The 18,194-nt window shown below is 37.7% G+C and overlaps 1 protein-coding gene across 4 annotated transcripts in view; it reads right to left on the bottom strand.

Annotated features, from left to right (window-relative positions):
- Window positions 1-4,318: 4,318 nt before the first annotated feature.
- LOC309647807 (NEDD4-binding protein 2-like 2) overlaps window positions 4,319-18,194 on the bottom strand; it is a 70,330-nt gene continuing 56,454 nt past the window's right edge. For all 4 annotated transcript variants that reach the window (XM_082435528.1, XM_082435529.1, XM_082435531.1 and 1 more), the window contains 4 exons: window positions 10,689-12,448; window positions 8,133-8,218; window positions 6,756-6,801; window positions 4,319-4,495 (listed from right to left, as the gene is read on the bottom strand). In XM_082435528.1, coding sequence (XP_082291654.1) covers window positions 6,778-6,801; window positions 8,133-8,218; window positions 10,689-12,448 — 1,870 coding nt within the window. In that variant the 3' untranslated portion in view covers window positions 4,319-4,495; window positions 6,756-6,777. The remainder of the gene's footprint in view (window positions 4,496-6,755; window positions 6,802-8,132; window positions 8,219-10,688; window positions 12,449-18,194) is intronic.

Here is an 18,194-nt window from a genome sequence, read left to right as displayed (position 1 = left end):
GAAAATTTTGAAAAGGAATTCTGAAGAAAAGCAATTTCCTTCTAAAACAAAACCCAGAGATTGCACAATAAGCTTCAGCGGAAGGGACTATCCAAGTACGGGGCGGGGGGCTCCGTGCTGACAACTTCACCTTCCTCTTGGGGTTCTGCGGAGGGGGGAGGGGAGGGAGATGAGCTACTCTCTTGAAAAATCCCTTCCCAGCATTGGAGGAAGGATTCTTAGCACTTCTGAGAAACACTGAAATTTCAAAAGCTTCTCTAAATATTAGGGGGAAACCATAAGGAATAGAGAATATACATGAATCATAAAAATACTGATGCTTATAATGTATGTAGCCTATCACACTTCCATGTATCTACAATACTTCTTACAAGACCGTTTTTGCCCAGCCTCAAATACTACCTTTTTCATTCTAGACTTGCACTCTCTAACATAGGAGCCAATAACCACCTGTGGCTATTGAGCACTTGAAATACTGGTCCAAACAACAGCAGGTCCAAACTGAGATTAAAATACACTGAATTTCAAAGCTTCAGTATGAAAAAAAAGAATGTAAAATATCTCAATAATTTTTATATTGATGTGTTGAAGTGATAACATGCTGTGTATTGGGTTAATATATTATTAAAACTAATTTCATGTTTCTTTTTGCTTTTTTAACTTGGCTAGTAGAGAAGTCTAAATTACATATGTGGCTGACATATTTCTTTTGGACAGTGCTGCATGAGACTTCTGTCCATTTCTATTTCCTTCTATAGAGGTTGTCCCAGACAGCGTGGGAGAGGGCAGCAGGAAGACACACAGCTTTGGGGGCTAGAAGTTTCGGCACACTGAGTCTGCAGTGCCTGTGGCAGCTGCAGCGACGAAGTAGATGCTGGAAAATGTGAATGTGCTATTAGAAGAGAGGTCTGAGCCGGAGACAGAGCTTTGGAAATCCTTCCCCTGTGAGAAGAAGATAGAAAATAGAGCAGACGGCTGAAGAGGGGGCTCGGGGACAGCATTTAAGGACAGTCTTTGAAGTGGATCTACTGAAGGAGAGTACGAGAGAAAGAACTGTAAGATAGTGTGTGGAGCCCCAGGAAGGGAGAGTTCCAGGAGGAGAAAATGGTTGGCAGTATCTGAAGGTGACCCCTGACACTTCTCCTTTCTCTTAGCTCCCAGATTTAACTAGTCAACAAGCCCTGTTTTTCCCAATTTATTCCTCAGAACCACACTGTTTAAAGCTATCTGTTTGTGTATCTGTTTCCTACCACTAGACTGTAAGTTCAAAGGCAAGGACAGCGTTGCCCTTGTCACCCCAAGAGCTAACACAGCGTCTGACATTCAGAGATGCTCAATAGTTGTATATGGACCCGAACTGCTTTCTCAGTAGATGAGTCTGAGCTTGGGATTTACTAAAGATTAAGATTGAAAAAAGATAGTGATAACGTCAGCTAAGGACTAATGGAAACAGTCAGTGACCTTATTGGCAGATCTGAGAACCACCCTGCTCCCAGAGAGGATCTACGTTCAGATCCTTACCAGCCCTATCTAGGCGGCAGCCTCCAGAGAGGAAGGCTACCCCTGAGTCAGAGGATCCCTGTGACAACACTCCTTCATGCCCTCAGTGCAGCCAACCAGCTTTTCAGCTCTAAGGTTCTGTTCCATTTCTCTAGAAGGTGATGACCAGCACAATCTCACGTTGCTGCACTACAAACCATTACCATGGTAGACATAAAGAAAATAATCTGAGGAGTAATTTCTGGCAAATGAAGAAGCATTCAAATGTTTCTCTAATTATTACTGTTTAACAAGATGTGGAAAAATAAGAGCGTGCACAGGAAGAGCCACTGGAAACCAGGAATTTAACCCTCAAACCTACAGTTCCAAATACCCCACGATTTGGAATGCTCAATTGTAAGTCAGCCCTGGGTTCCTCCCCTGCAGATGCCAAGATGGCAGAAAGTCTGAAACCAAGATGAAGTTTCCAGAGCAGGCTAACCAAAGACCCTGTAACACAGTAGAACCATTTAAAATATATAGGTAGTAGCTTCCCAATTTTCTCTAATCCTATGTCCTTTCTTCACCTACCAAAAGCTTCTGATTTTTTACTCAAAAAAATGCCTTATATACATACTTATTCACCTTGTTACATAAGTGACATGAATTGAAAGGACAGGAAAGCATCCCTCTGTGCCTGCTTAGCTGTTTCTATGGTGGACCCCTCATTGCTACAGCACCTCCAGCTCTCACCTTCCACCACAGTCTGCACTATTTGGCCATTCAGAGGTAGTGCCTCTCTACTTAAAACTGCTCCCTCCTGGCTCTTCCCTTATCCTTCCCCTAGAAGCTCGATGGAGGATGCAGAAAGCTGGAAGAGGTTAGGGGAAGGGGGACAAGGGGAGAGCAGTCATGCAGAGTATGTCTGCTTGGCTGAATTGACAGGGGAAATGCTCAGGACTCTGGTGGCCTAGGATAAGTCTGCTAATGCAGAAATGTCCTCTGGATGAGACTGATTTTGCTCATTCTAACCTCACACTGCCTCTGCCTCCTATATTCCTTCCCTCTCTCTATTTGGCATCACACTCCTCCCCAAAGGCGATGGCCATAATTCTATTTCCACAGCACCTAGTATTTGCCACTGTGCACAGGGACACTTGAGGAGTATAAGCTTTGAGGAGGAAGCCTGGGAGGTGGGGAAAGTAGCCCCAACCCATTTTTCTAAAGCTCCATTCTGGAAATTAGAGCAAGGTAATAAAGGCAGGAGCTGGAGAAAGCTGGGGGCATCCTGGAACCTAAGTACAAGCCTAGGTGGGTAGTTAGCTGGTATGCATCAATACAGTACAAAGAAGTCTCAGAACTGGTCACCACCCCTGCCATACTCACTGTTAAATATTTATGATATTACCCTTGCTTACAGCCATGGTGGTGTGGACTCTAATGTATTCATTAGAAATCCATAATTGTTGCTGTCGAAGTCTCCTAAGAAAGCAAACATTTGCCAGATGCCAGAGTCTCCTCTGCTTCAACTCTAATCCTGATCAGCTCTTCCCTGAAATCATCCCATCCCAGGCCAAAGGTAAGTCCAGTTTCACAACGGCTCTAGGAGCCTGCACAGAGAGCAAGACCTTAGGGAGTTCAACCAAACAGTGAAGACCTCGGTCTCTGTCTGGAAGAGACTGACAGTCTAGTAGAAAGATAAACTGAAACTGTACAGAATGAACATAGGAAAAACACTGAGCTATTTTAAATAAAGTGCTCAGTTCCTGATTAAGCAGACAGAACTCAAATACTTAACTTCCACTCCCTCACTGAAACCCCACGAAAATGTAAAGGTTTTTTGGCGGGGTGGGTAATCATTATTATTTTTAAGTATAAACTGTAAGAAAAGAGAGAAGATCACAGCAACAAAATTTCAAAAACTGGAAAGCAAAAGGCCCAGTGTTAATTAATTTGGAAAAAAATTTAAAAATAAAACTTGAATTACAGAAAGCCAAGAAACAATACCATTTACACTGCATAACCCCTAAAATTTCAGGAATTGGAAGATTTAGGGCTCGACGTGGGGCTCTAAACAGGAAGGTCAGTTGAAAGTCCGTTTAAGAAACAAATGTCCACACAGTCAGGCAGCTGCCCACCCCCTACAGAAGCCTGGAGGTTTATTCTCTGGAGAAGATATAACAGGATGAGGAGGAGTAAGAGGCAAGATAAGGCAGGCAACACTCCCTTTCTGAAAACAGAGAGATTACATAAATGCCTACATGTTGAATAATGAGAAATCACCCCTTAATTTATATTTTTCAAATACGAATTTTTGTATTTTGAAGTTTGTTAAGTACAATTAAACTAAAATAATAGTAATAATAAAAATAATTATTATTGTAGTATAGTGCAAGTCCCACAATCCCTAACCAAAATCCTTGAGGTCAGATATGTTTCAGAATTTAGGAAGTTCTAAGTGGGGTCTAGGGCACCCCTGGTAACTTAACACATTAATATTTCTGCAGTAAAATGTCTGAAGAGTCACACTAAGTGGGATAAATAAGGAGTAAAATTAACCTGTCTGTTTGGGTCAAGTCTTGCTGTCAACTTAGTTTTCATGCCAAACATTTAAGAAACAAAACAAAATAAAAACAACTTTTGGTTTTCAGAGTTTTTTGGATTTCAGAATTCTAGAAATGGAATCATGGACCCATACTTGGATATAGGGCCTATCCTTCTATTCTGACGCAATTTTAAAAATAATGTACTCAAGTTTTCTGTGCCTTATTTTCTTCATGAAACAAAGTAGGGCAAATATCTTCAAAATTAGATAATAAAATGTTCAAGTTGTTACCTCTTTCGTTGAGTTTTTTATTAGTAATCAGGAAACTGATTAAGAACAGTTGAACAGATTATTCAAACCAATTTCGGTATCCACTGAGTGTATCGCTCTAAATTATCCTTCAGGTTGGCACTTAGCACTCTTTCTTGATGATGAGGATCTTCAACAGTACCAGGAAGACGGAGACTTCAACTACAAACAAACACAAGCCCAGACAAGTCCAGACAAAATGGTGACATGAATGGAGTTTGCTGTCAGTTTCCCAAACTCCTGACCTATTTATGCCATCCCCTCACATCTAGAACTTCACATTGTCCCCACAGCCCCGCACTCTGCCTGGTCCTGCCTCATTCAAGAGCCTGTCCTCCTGATTATGCCCAACTTCCTGTCTCTAAATCAAAACCTGGTCTATGTCCCATTCCCTGATGATCCAGCTATTTACATTATAAAGTTAATAATAAATACACTTAATTCATGCAAATGTGTTAATAAGTTTATTGAGACGATATGTTGCTCTCCTAGATCAGTGGTCCCCAACCTTTTTGGCACCAGGGACCAGTTTCGTGGAAGACAATTTTTACACGGGTGGTGGGGGGGGTGGCGGATATATGATGGTTCAGATGGTAATGTGAGTGATGGGGAGTGCAGAAGAAGCTTCACTCACTCGTCTGCCACTCACCTCCTGCTATGCGGCCCAGTTTCTAACAGGCCTCGGACCTGAACCGGTCCAAGGCCCAGGGGTTGGGGACCCCTGTCCTAGACAACACAATTTCTGTTCTGCCAGGGGCATTTCAAAGACAAAGCTGTAACCAACTAAGGTACTTAGGGGAAGGGAATTAACCCTAACTAAGAGCCTATTATTTTTCAGGCACTATGCTAAGAACTTTGCACAAGTTATTTCATTTAATCCTCATTTATTATCCCCATGACAGGTTGGTATTATAAATGTAATTTTTTTACAGGTGAAGAAATTGAGGCTCTGAGAGGGTAATTTGTTTACGGTAACATAGCCAGTCAGCAGTAGCTTAAAGATGCGAACCCATCTTCTTTCCAGCACTCTGCCCTACGTCCTTAAAGAAGTGAGGCAATATAAACACCCTGGCCACCAGCAGGAAGAGGATTTTAAAATAGGCAGGGATTTGAGGCTCCCAGAGCCAACCACTTTCTCCCGCTATTTCCTTCTTTCTAAATTTCTGTTTACCCCTTGATGCCCACTGATCATTATGCCAAACACAAAAGTAGGAGGCCCATTCTCATTACAATTATAAAAAACCTGTACATGGCTACAGCACTCATAAAATTCCCCAACAAGAGAGGACAAATAATTAGGGATGACTGCTCTGTGAGGTTCACAGAGGGCAGTTCGTTTAGCATGAATGTAGAAGATGAACATAAAAATCAAAAAAGTATGGTCCATAAAGTGTCCTTGACACAGAACTAGCAGATAGAAAACACTCTGGAATTAGCTACTGCCAAACATACCCATGCTTGTTGCATGCTGCTTATACTGGTGTCACACTGAGGGGAAGCCTCACATAAACTCCATGAGGCCAGGAATGTTTTCACTGCTATATCCTCAGTGTGTAGAACAATGTCTGAACTGAGGCAACTCGATAGACATTTGTTGAACAAATGAATGAATTTCTTCACCTCCTTTCTCTGGAATTCCTCATAGCCTCTTATCTCTTCCCCTCCTATATTTATCCCACATTTTCCAAATCTCTAAACTCTTCTCCCAGATCTTTAGTCCTTCCCCTTCTTCTTTCAGTAGAACCATGTTTAAAACAAACAAAAACATTTTTACTGGGTATATGTGTATTTCTAGTTAGCTGAGAAATGGAAACACAGAACACTCTTAGAAATAAATGAAAAGAGAAAACATATGGTAAATGCAGAGTACATTCAATTCTTATCAAATGCAGACAGATACATACTGAAATCATAGCAGCTGTGTTTATTTCATAATTTAGGCATTTGAAAAAAAAGTGCCATGTGTTTATTTTAATGTCACTTGATGTCAAGTTTAAAACATGAGTTTGTCTACATGTTTTACCTCTTTTCCTAGAGAATCTTTTAATATTTAAATATAACCTATATCCCTAATTCCCAGCCATCATCACATATCAATCTGGGTGGACGTGAGGGGTGAGGGGGTGGAAATCCCTCATAAACTGTGTGTTGACAGAATGCTCTAAAATATATTCTAACTAATAAAGTTGGAAAATAAATTTGGCAGCAACAATCTAAGCTTTGTTGTATTTCATAAAAAGATCTACATTTAAAGGAAATAAAAACATCACATGTGCAGTAGCACACAGAGTTGCTATGGTAACAGACTACATTTTTTATATTTACTCTTCAATTGTAGTACCTATGAGCTATTACAACCAAATAATGTCAACATCCATTTCCTCCTGATCATATAGAGGTCTCTGGAATAAGTTGTACTTACAGTTCAAGGAATCCTCATTTTTTTAACCAATCTTCTTCTGTCTTTTCTAGAAATCATAATTAAAATACATATAATAATGATTAATATTTGCCATTGGTATTAGGTTTGCACCATCATTTAACTCACATAGGCACACTCCCCAAATGAGAAAAAAACATAATAAACATAAATGTCAGTTTAAACATTTAAAGTATTGCTGTGTGTGTGTGTGTGTGTGTGTGTGTGTGTGTGTGTGTGTGTGTGTTTGTATGTTTAGGTAGGAAAAAGGTCTCCATGGGAATGAGGAGAAATATGTAGAAAAATGTACTTGGTTTTACTACCTGAGCACACAAACAAATCTACTTTTCCCACAGCTGTGTTTATATGAACAGTTAAGAAATACCTACTATCCTGAACTATATAATTCTCTGTTTCACTAAACCTTGATTTTACTATTTATTTCAAAACGTACCTCTGGCGTTGCCTTTGGGCACATTTAAGTCACTATCAACTAATGTAAACAGAATACCAGCCACCCTCTCCTCATTACATTACACAGAGTACTGGCTTTTCCAGAGTTTCTGTTACCTTTCTAACCTTCCCAACCAGTCCTCCTCCAGCTACCTGGAGAATTAACAGCCTGTCAGAACCATCATGGACCACCAGAACATACCAATAATGAGGTGCTTCCAAGTCAAGTAAATATGAATCTAATTTGTTACTAAATAAAGCTGTTACTTTATTATAACAAGATAAGATTGAGGGCTGGACAGGAGAAAAAGATGTAAAGAAGAATAAATGACTCTCCTAAAACGGGGACCTCAGTCACCCACAGTTGGCCCTTATACCAGCCTACACTACAACAAAGTTAGGGAATTAAATGCAACTTTCTCTTTGGGACTAACTGAAAGAAACATGCATAGATTATCCACCCATCCACATACATTCTTTCCCTAATTTAATACAATGGATGTAGCTCTTCATGTTACATTTGATGGAACAGGTTTTTTTTTTTTTTTAAGAAACTAGTTAGAGGGCATTATGCTAAGTGAAATAAGTCAGACAGAGAAAGACAAACATTATATGATATTGCATATGTGAAATCTAAAAAATATAACAAACTAGCGAATAAAACAAAAAAGAAGCAGACTCAGATATAGGGAACAAACTAGTGATTATGGGAGGCAGGGGTAATATAGGGGTGGGTAAGTGGGAGGTACAAACTATTGGGTATAAGCTAGGCTTAAGAATGTATTGTACAACACAGGGAATATAGCCAATATTTTGTAATAACTGTAAATGGAAAGTAACCTTTAAAAATTGTATTAAAAATTTAAAAATCAATTAAAAAAAGAAACCAGTTAGAGAAGGTCTGCTTTGAAAGCCATAAAAATATACCTCTACTGACTTCTTCCACTGCAAACAGATCATCTTCAGTGTCTTCCAGTCAAGAGGAACCACACAGTCGTCGGGCAACAAAGATTCTGTGAAAAAAAAAAAAAAAGAGAACAAATTTCATCTCTAATGTCACACATATTTTTACCCTAAATATGAAGATATGCAAACATGATATCTAGACCACCATAATGATAAAAGCCTGGTTTTGAAGATATTTCAGTGATAGCTAAAGCAGGAGCTAGTCTGTCTCAGATCTCTATTAGTAAACACTATCCAGACTCAATAAAAATGCTTATGTATATATATAAAGTGATATGTATCATAGTTCATATTCTCATGTAAGTACAAATGTATACACATCAGGAGCTTCAAGTGGTACTGTCACAGGGCATAAAACTTAGGTAGACATCCTTTCCTGTGACATGTATAAAACACTGCAAGTACAGCAAGTTTAGTTTTCTTGCAAATTGCTCCTTCCACATAAGAGTGTCTGGGGGAAAAAATCCTCACAATTATGATGCTCATAAGCAAGTCCAAACATTGATTTATACCTATCAGCCATACCAAACCATAGAAAATATTTTTCCTATACTCGCATATCCCTAGCAACATGGGTAGTTCGGTTTCTTCAGGCCTATGTATGACTCTACTATATAATCCCACTGTGTCTGCAGAGCTCCTAATACTAGAATTCATTTGAGTTCCCTGTCTTATTTACAAGGTCATAGATACACCAGAGCTTTGCATGTCCAACCTAGGTAAACAAATTAGTTTACAGCCTCCACTTCCAGTTTTCTCCTTTCCTTTTTTAAGCATACACCATTTCCAAATGTAAAATTCTTTCCCTCTGTTTTTCTTTTAAGTCATATTTGTATAAGCACTGCTTATAATTCACTTCCATTTGGAGCCATCCCAGGCAAAACCATAACCCCATATTCTCTTCAACAATCCCTTTAGCACAGCTAACCTCACTCATAAAATATTCATAAGCTTCTCATTTATATTTTCTCTGTGCAATAATTTTGTTTTGTGTTAGTCTTGTCTCCCCATTTAGAAGGTAAGCTACTTGATGAATGAGGTCTATTTCCTCTAAAAAGCTTTCCAAAGCTTAATTAATGGATGCTGGATCATTATTGTTGATTATGATAGTATTGTGCATTCAAGGGAGGAGGTTTAGAATCTTTTCCCACTAGTGCTTTCATGCTTTCTGGTGCCATCTAAGGCAGTGATTGTTAATATTTTGGGGTCATGGACGTCCCTGAGAAGCTGTTAAAATCTATGGACTTTCTCCCAGAAAAATGGCACAAAATGCCACAAAGAATTTTGCATATGACTTCAGAATATGGACTTTGGACTAAGATTCCTGACTTAAAATGACTTCCATTACCTTTTTAAATTCTCCAAAGCAAATGCAGTTTAATTTTTTAAATTGGTATGTTTCTTTGGTGCATCTAGGAGGATAGAAAATTGCAGCAAACAGTTATGATGTGATTATTCACAAAGTTTGCAAAAATGATAAACATGATGCCAGAACAGGTTGATAGTTGTAACTCCTCTGACTCTGAGACTTAGCTAATCTTGGGTCTGAGCTGAGTGGACCAAGTTTGTCCAGAACAGCGGAAGTTTAGGAGCAAAGTAAAAAACATTGGAAATCAAGCTGTTAGAGAACCCCAGGCTCCCTGGTAAGTACAGAAGAAAAAGAATATCAGGAAGATACAGGATGCAGGGACTGGAGCTTTACTTCTTGGCTCTTACAGCTTCTGTCCCCAAGGAAGGGGAAACATGCAATTGCATGAAATCATTAACACGTGCAATTGACTTACAGATAAGGAAAAGTTGGGATATGTGCCTCATTTCCTCTTTAAGATATTTAGCATCTTGCATAGGCATATTATTTAGCAGAAATTTACTTAGAATTTTACTTACAATATTAAAAAATCATATTTTCACTTTTTTTAATTCACAGGTAGATTTTTCACTTCCAAAAACAACAATCTTAAGAGCCCAAAGGAACTTCTCAAGGCAACCAGTGAGACTCCTTACTAACCTTCTTTTCAGTACCCTTCTCAGACAGTTCTTAAAAATTAAATTCAACTGACTTCAGATATTTTTTTCATCACTTAATCTTCACTGTCCCCCTTTTACTATTCTCATATCTATGAGCTATAATGTGAATGAGAAAGGAAAGGGCCATGCGCCAAACAAGGGAAATGTAGAAAGCAGAAAGATTTTTCTTAAAGAAAGCAGTCCATCTCTATTTGTTACATAATCACTGTTTGCCTGTCTCATTCTTCATTCTTCCCACTGTCTGTTGAAACTGAGAGTCCAAATATTCAACATGCTCAAAGACATTTCAGACGACTGGCTGTGGAGGTGGGGGGGTGGGGCATGACTCCACCGAGCACCGTTTGCTACGTGCCCTCCACTTCCACCGCTGAAAAGTATCGCAACATCAATTAACTGCATGAAATCACTAACATGAGGTAGAAACACCGCAAAAATTACTCGCATATGTTAAATTGGACTTTTTATTTGTAGCAAATAAACTCAATTTACCCACTGGAACTCCAGGAGATCCAAAAAGCTTTACTAGTTGAAAGGCAAACTCTTGTGATAACGGTAGCTTAAGGGAATCAAAGTAGTCAGTGCTTGTTAAATCTTGGTTATCCTCTGTTTGTGAGAACTGTAATGGTTTAGGTTCTTCCCATGTCTCTAGCTTTTCACCAAAACTTTCATTTAAAAAGTGAAGATCAGAAGTGACCCTAAAAGAGTACAAAGTATCAGGTGGGCTACTTAAAATTTCTGAAGAAGTGAACCTTACATCATTTAGTTTATCATCTACTCTCCTCTGAGAGTTGAAAGTCAAAAATGGTTCCTTGCTTGTAAAAGATATCTTCCAAAAGCTAGATGTATATTGTAGCATAAGAGAAGGAATGGGGCTTTTGTAAAAATACACAGAGTGCCTTAGTCTATTAAATAGCAGGTAATGAGAATAAAATTGTCCACCAACATTTAGAAGAGAATCTTTGACAATGTCAAAGTAAAACCATGATGGATGATGATTGAAGGTCATAATGTTTTGCTTATTCTCTTCTTCATTATTTATTTCTGAAATTACATCTTTTTCTTCTTCCAAAATAATTTTTATTCCATGGCTTTCTGTTAACAATTCACATTTCCCCATTTCTTTTACATTGATATGACTCTGTCCCAGTAAGTTAAAGTTTGGTGCCAAACTGAAAATCCTTTTCTGCCTCCTTTTTTTATTCTTTGTTGAGTGTAAGGCATTCTTTAGGCTATCCAGTTTAAGGAAGTGGCTTCCAAAGATATTTGTCTCTGTTTCTATGATTGAAACTATATTCTCAGTTGGAGGTGACAAATCTTCATTTTCTATCGATAGCTTCTCTTCTATCAATGTTTCAGGACTGTTTCCTGGTCCTGATGCTCCTTCAGAAGGAGAGATCAATTTAATCAATTGTCCCCTGTTGTCAGGATGAGCCAGTTTTTGCCATCTATCTCTCTTTGGTCTCTGTTCACAGATAAACTTATTAGGTCCCTCAGGCCAGCTACCAAAATAGGGTTGTCTATCAGAGCCCAACTGTAATTCTTCATCAGAGAAATCATTTGAGAAAAAAGCCCAGTAACTGTTTTTAGATGTATTTACTCCTTGCTCCTTTCTTAAAACTTTATCTGAAGTTCTGGATCCATATTGATGGTATAGACTTGTTTCATTCAGGAGACTCTTATCTACCATCTCTTTCTTCTGCATATATGAGCACGGGGTTTCAACAAATCGGTCTTGGATGTGTAATGCCATGATATCCCTACTTTCAATATACTTTTCTACCTTTGTGCCAGGGCAGTCATCACTTGCTACATAGGAGAGATTTTGAGTCACTGTTGAACAAGAAACAGAGCTTTCATTTGGCATCAATGACAAACTTAGAAACAAGTCATCATCTTCCTTGGGGAGGAAATTCTTTGGTGTATTGTCCAACTGAACTACAGACATAACATGTGGCAAACTGTTTTCAGAATTTATGTTTTCCTGTTTCTCATCTTTATGGACATTCACAAAATCTCCTACTTCATTTCTCAGACCACCAGTTAAGGAACACTCTGATTCTCTTTTGGTCTCTTCTAAGTCTTCCTCTTCACTCTGAGATGGGTCCTGATCTTCCGGTGTAAGATAACTTAAGGTTTCAAATGAGTTTTCCTCCATGATTTTACTATGACTGTTCTGCTTTTTTTTTCTTTTTCTGTTTCTCTTCTTGGCTTTGCTGAGCCTGTGCCCAGTTTTCTTCAAATCTCTTTCTCTGAAATATAAAAGAATTAAGAAATTCATAACTTAATTATTTATATAACATTATAAACTAAAACATTATACTCAACGTGCAGATATACAAATCATTAGTACAAGAGACTCTAAAGTGTGTGTTCACTTTGTACTATATTTTAAAAATCACCTTTGAAAGAGATATACTTTAATCCTCTAAATGATTGGGTTGGCCAAAAAGTTTGTTTTCAGGTTTTCCATAACACAGAAAAACCCAAACGAACTTTTTGGCCAACCCGATAAACGTGAATACACTTTGAGAAAGTTACAACTCATTTTCACATACTCATTTCATAAACCAATAACTTTATGAAAGCCTAATATTTTCCTTAAGATACTTTATATATATATATATATATATATATACTACCAATAAACAACTTGGTTATCCCAACATCTTGAATTTTGAAAAGTGAAAAGTGAAAAGTGACGGGTATAGTGTAAATGGCACCGCTTTAATGGCTCAAATAGCTAGATTTTCTCTAGACGTAAAAACCTTGGCAATTAAGTTGCTCCATCAAACTGTAAAGAACAGTTGATAATGAGCAGCCAAGTTCAGTATTGGGATGACATGCTTCTAACTGCCTAGTGAGCAGTGGTTCTACACCAGAGGCTCCACCACTACTTTGTGGGGTGTGTGGAAATGTGTGAAGGCATTTCTGGTGGTCTCAATGACTGGGAATGTGTTACTGGCACTTGGTGCTGAGGCCAGGGGTGTTAACCATCCTGCAATGCCAGGAACAATTCCACAGTGAAAAGGTATCCCACCCAAATGAGCAATAATGCTCTCATCAAGCACACTAAAAGTTCACGGTGCCCCTTAATTGAAGGCAATCTTTGATCCTGAGAAAAAAAGGAGGATTTAGGAAATTTTCTAGTTTAGGATATAAAGGTATAGTTATCTTCTCTTCCACAATGTATAGATGGAAACATAGTAAAATGTAGTAGAGGAAGGACAATACATACAGCTGAGGGAAAAAATCCAGTGTAGAGGAATAGGAAAATAAACACTTAAACAAACAAACAAACACCAAAGCAGCGAGAGATAATGAGGAAAAGAGAAGTTGGTCAATTGGCTGGGCGTTGGACAAAAGAACTTATTAAAACTGCCCCAAAAAAAAAAACAAAAAAAACAAAAAAAAACTGCCCCAGCCTCTGGCCTGGTTTATTCCATCCCATGCTGCTGGGCAATTTTCAATAGTCAGGACCCCTGAATACCTTGTTCTTTGTCAACTAATTGCTGCTGCCCTTGTTTATATTTTCCTGGATGTTGGTTTAGAAAGAACATTAAGGTTGTAAATCAACTACACTTCAATTAAAAATTAAATTTAAAAAAATTTTTAAAAAGAACATTAAGGAACAGTAAATTACTGAGAAGCAGTTAAGATGGTATCTATAAAAAGGATATCGAGTAAAGAATGTCAACTTTGGCAGTAACTCTCCTTCATGGTCAGTTCTATCTGACTCCAATGAAAGGTCTAGTTGAAGTCTAAGGTGCAGTCACAGTTATAAAATGCATACTGCAAACTAGTCTGTCATCCTAAAAACAAACTCCACTGTCTTCGCCCAAACATGAGGAAAAGAATGAGTTGAATTTGTTGTTGCTTTATTTATTGGCCTAAATAGTAAAATACTAAGGACTTAAGGCTCACTCCAGGACTGGTAACTCTGTGGAGTTGAATGCACTTAATGTGCAGCCACTGTCCCTTTAAACAGCTCTCTAGTGCACAAGGAAGGAGAACTCTAATCTATGGAAATGGGGTTCCTAGATATGGTTCATCACAAAAGTGTTTATAGCTCCTTATACCACCAGGAATTATAAGGTTCACAATGTTACTTTGAAAATTGGCTTTAAAAAAAAAACTATTTAGTGCACACTCACTATATGTTAAGATTATTTAATTGCTTTACATGTACTAACTTACCTAATCTTCACAATAACCATATGTGGTAAGGCAAATGCTAGTTTTACCCCCAACTCAAAAAGGCAACTGAAACAAAGAGAAGCTGAAGAATCTTCCCAACTACAGCCACAATATAAAGCAGCATGTAGGTTCTTCAAAAAATTAAAAATAGAACCACCATATCATCTTGCAATTCCACTTCTGGGGATATATGCAAAGGAACTAAAAACACTAACTCAAAAAGATATCTGTACCCCATGTTCACAGAAGCATTATTTGCAATAGCCAAAACATGGAAACAAGTGCCCATCATGGATGAATGGATAAAGAAGTTGTGGTATATATATACAGTGGACTATTATTCAGCCATATAAAATGAGGAAATTCTACCATTTGTGACAACATGGATGAAACTTTAAGGCATTATGGTAAGTGAAATCAGTCAGACAGAGAAAGCCAAATACTGTATAATCTCACTTATATTTGGAATCTAAAACAAAATGAACAAAAAAACTCATAGAAAAAGAGATTTTATTTGTGGTTACCAGAGGCGGGGGTCAGGGTAAGGGAGAATTGGAGGAATGTAGTCAAAAGGTACAAACTTACAGTTATTAGATAAATAAGTATTAGGGATTTAGCGTATAACACGATGACTACAGTTAACACTGTTGTATGATATTTAGGAAAGTTGTTAAGAGAGTAGATCCTAGGAGTTCTTACCACTGGAGAAAAATTTTTTTCTTTTATTTTTATTGTATCTATATGAATTGATGGATGTTAACTAAACCTATTGTGGTAATCATTTCACAATGTATGTAAATGAAACCATCATAGTGTATAGCTTAAATTTACACAGTGATATATGTCAATTATTTCTCAATAAAACTGGAAAAAAAAAAAAGAAAAAAGAAGAATTTGCCCAGGGTCACATGGCTACTGGCAGGATTCAGACCAAGGCTGACTGGCTTTAGATTCTATACTCTTTAACCATTATACAAAATTGCCTCTCAACTAAAAAGGAGAATTTTACACTTCCCTTCTCTCTTTCTCTTCCTCCTCTCATCTTCAAATTCTCACACGTGCATAAACACAGAGATGTTTATGCTGGCAAGAGTTGAGTCCTTTTGAGGGAAGCAGCTCTTGGGCCCTGACTCCTACTATGACTACCCTAATAGTGTCTTGAGACTTTTTTCTTGTTCTCTCTCTCTCTCTGTATGAAAGCAAACAAGGAACAACACCAGAAAGTTAGAGAAGGTAGTGTGGAGCAGGACTCATCTCCCTAATCGAACTTTATGTCAAGGTTTTATATGAGCAATGGGAAGACCAGGGTAGGTGGCCTATAACTTAGGCCGATGGACACAAGGGGCTCCTCCCGGAGTTAACTCATTTGTCAAGGGGTAGAGGTAGTGAAGAGTGATCACATTCTGGATATATTTTGAAGGAAAGACAAGCAGGAATTGAAAACAAATTGGTCAGAGTATGAGAAAAAGATAATAATCAAGCATGAGTGCAAAGATTTTGGCCTGAACAATCGGAGGGATGAAGTAGCCATTTGCTGATACACAGAAGCCTGTACAAGGTAGGGGTTTGGAGAGAGCGTTGCTAAATCAATTACCTCAAAGTTCAGCTCAGAGTCTTAACCAATAAATTAATCTGTCCCTATAGCAGAATTTAGAAAGTAGAAAAGATGAGGGCTTCTCTAATACTCCTCAAGGGTTCCTATGTTTTTTAAATGGATTACAATCTGATAGCTACTTTGAGACAAGACCTGCCAATGATGAAAACTCATGATGCCTGCAGAGAATTTAACATGGATCATGAAAGAATGAGGTGGCTTAAAAAATAAACTATTAGAATCTAGGAGATCAGGCAATTTATTAAGGCAGTTTGCTAAAAGAGTTCATCAAAGGAGTCTTAAGGCTTGGAATTTCAATTAAAAATACAATACAATGCCAAGAAGTATGAAAATCCGAAGACTAACTTTATAAGGAAGTGTGTCAGAGACTTGTTCTAGTTCTGCACCATGGAAGCTCTATATAGTGACCACACTTGTTCTAGTACTTGGAACATGACTTCTGGAAAGAAAAAAACAAAGCAATAACAGGGACTTGTGTAGCACCTGGGAGATAAGAGAAGTGATGGTGGTGATAACTTCTGTGAGAATGTATACATTGGATGTGCCTAATCAGTAGATGTATTTATGTATTTATAAAGTGTGAAAGGCTCATCAAACCTATGTCTCACTCATGCTGATTCACTTAGGGATGAATGGCACCATTAAAAGAGAAGAAGCATCACTAAATGTAAGTTAGTCATGGAGAAGAAATCAGAACAGATGGACGCATGGGCTGTAGCTTTAGAAAAGAAAGGAAGAAATAAGGAAAGAACGAATGGTAACATGTGTCTGATTAATAAGATTTTGCTTTTTAGATAATGGCTTAGAATCCAAGCTCCTGGGTTCAGATGGAGTGTACTTCTTAAGAATTCTAAAGATAGTGTTTGCTAAGAGACAAGCTAACCTGACCAAGTGAATTGTGACCTGAAGACAAAGGTGAGAGAACATCCAGATAAAGCCAAAATTGACTGCTATGGAGAAAAAAAAAAAAAATATATATATATATATATATATATAGTTATTGCTTAATGTTCTTCATCAGGAAAATAATTAAGGGAGCCAGAAACGTTATTTCTTATTGCAGAGGCCTATACAATAATTCATGAAGCATGGGCAATACATGAAGTAAAACTCAATTAATAAGTAATAAGCTAGTAGTGGGATCTTGGGCAAATCAGGTCTCCCTTCTGAAATAGAGATAACATTACCTCTTTGCAGAGTTGTAAAGATTAATATAGATGCCCTTAAATGACCTCTACCTAACCGATGACAAATTCTTTCCATCGCCTCTGTAGAACAGAATAACTAATGCCAATGACGTACAAAATGCTTGCAGCTAGATGGCTGTTCTCTAGTACAACCACACCTTTCTGCTCCCATTATTTAGGGCTGCATATTTACAAGCAGTCAGGTGAGTTTACTCCCAAGTCTGTTTATACTTATCATAATGGTACTATAATTATATAGTTTGATTAAACATTATGTCAATCAGTAGAATATGAGTACAAGAAAGTTTCTATAAAAATTAAATTGAAGTAAGTGACTCAATAAAGTACTGAAAGATTGTTATCAAATTAGGTTTAGTCAGGATAACCATAAAGTTTACTTAAAAGTCATAAAAACCTATAAGATTTCTTTGGGTTCTCCCTCCAATTTTCATCAACAGAAACTAGAAATTCCTTAAACCTACACAGTATGGTCAATTAATCTACGACAAAAGAGGCAAGGATATACAATGGAGAAAAACAACAGTCTCTTCAATAAGTGGTGCTGGGAAAACCAGACAGCCACATGTAAAAGAATGAAATTAGAACACTCCCTAACACCACATACAAAAATAAATTCCAAATGGATTAAAGACCTAATGTAAGGCTGGAAACCATAAAATTCCTAAAGGAAAACATAGGCAGAACACTCTTTGACGTAAATTGTAGCAATATGTTTTTGGATCTGTCTCCTAAAGCAAAGGAAATAAAAGCAAAAAGAAACAAATGGGACCTAATTAAACTTAAAAGCTTTTGCTCAGCAAAGGAAACTGTCGACAAAGCCAAAAGATAACCTACTGAATGGGAGAAAATATTTGCAAATGATATGACTGATAAGGGGTTAATATCCAACTTATATAAGCAGCTCATACAATTCAATATCAAGAGAAAAAAAAAAACACCCAAACAACTCGATTTAAAAATGGGCAGAAGAACTGAATA

The sequence above is a fragment of the Balaenoptera physalus genome (assembly GCF_965194825.1).
Source record: "Balaenoptera physalus genome assembly, chromosome: 18".
In the NCBI taxonomy this organism is placed as follows: Eukaryota; Metazoa; Chordata; class Mammalia; order Artiodactyla; family Balaenopteridae; genus Balaenoptera; species Balaenoptera physalus.
The sequence above is the reverse complement of the archived record's forward strand: the minus strand, read 5'-3'. Positions and strand labels throughout refer to the sequence as shown.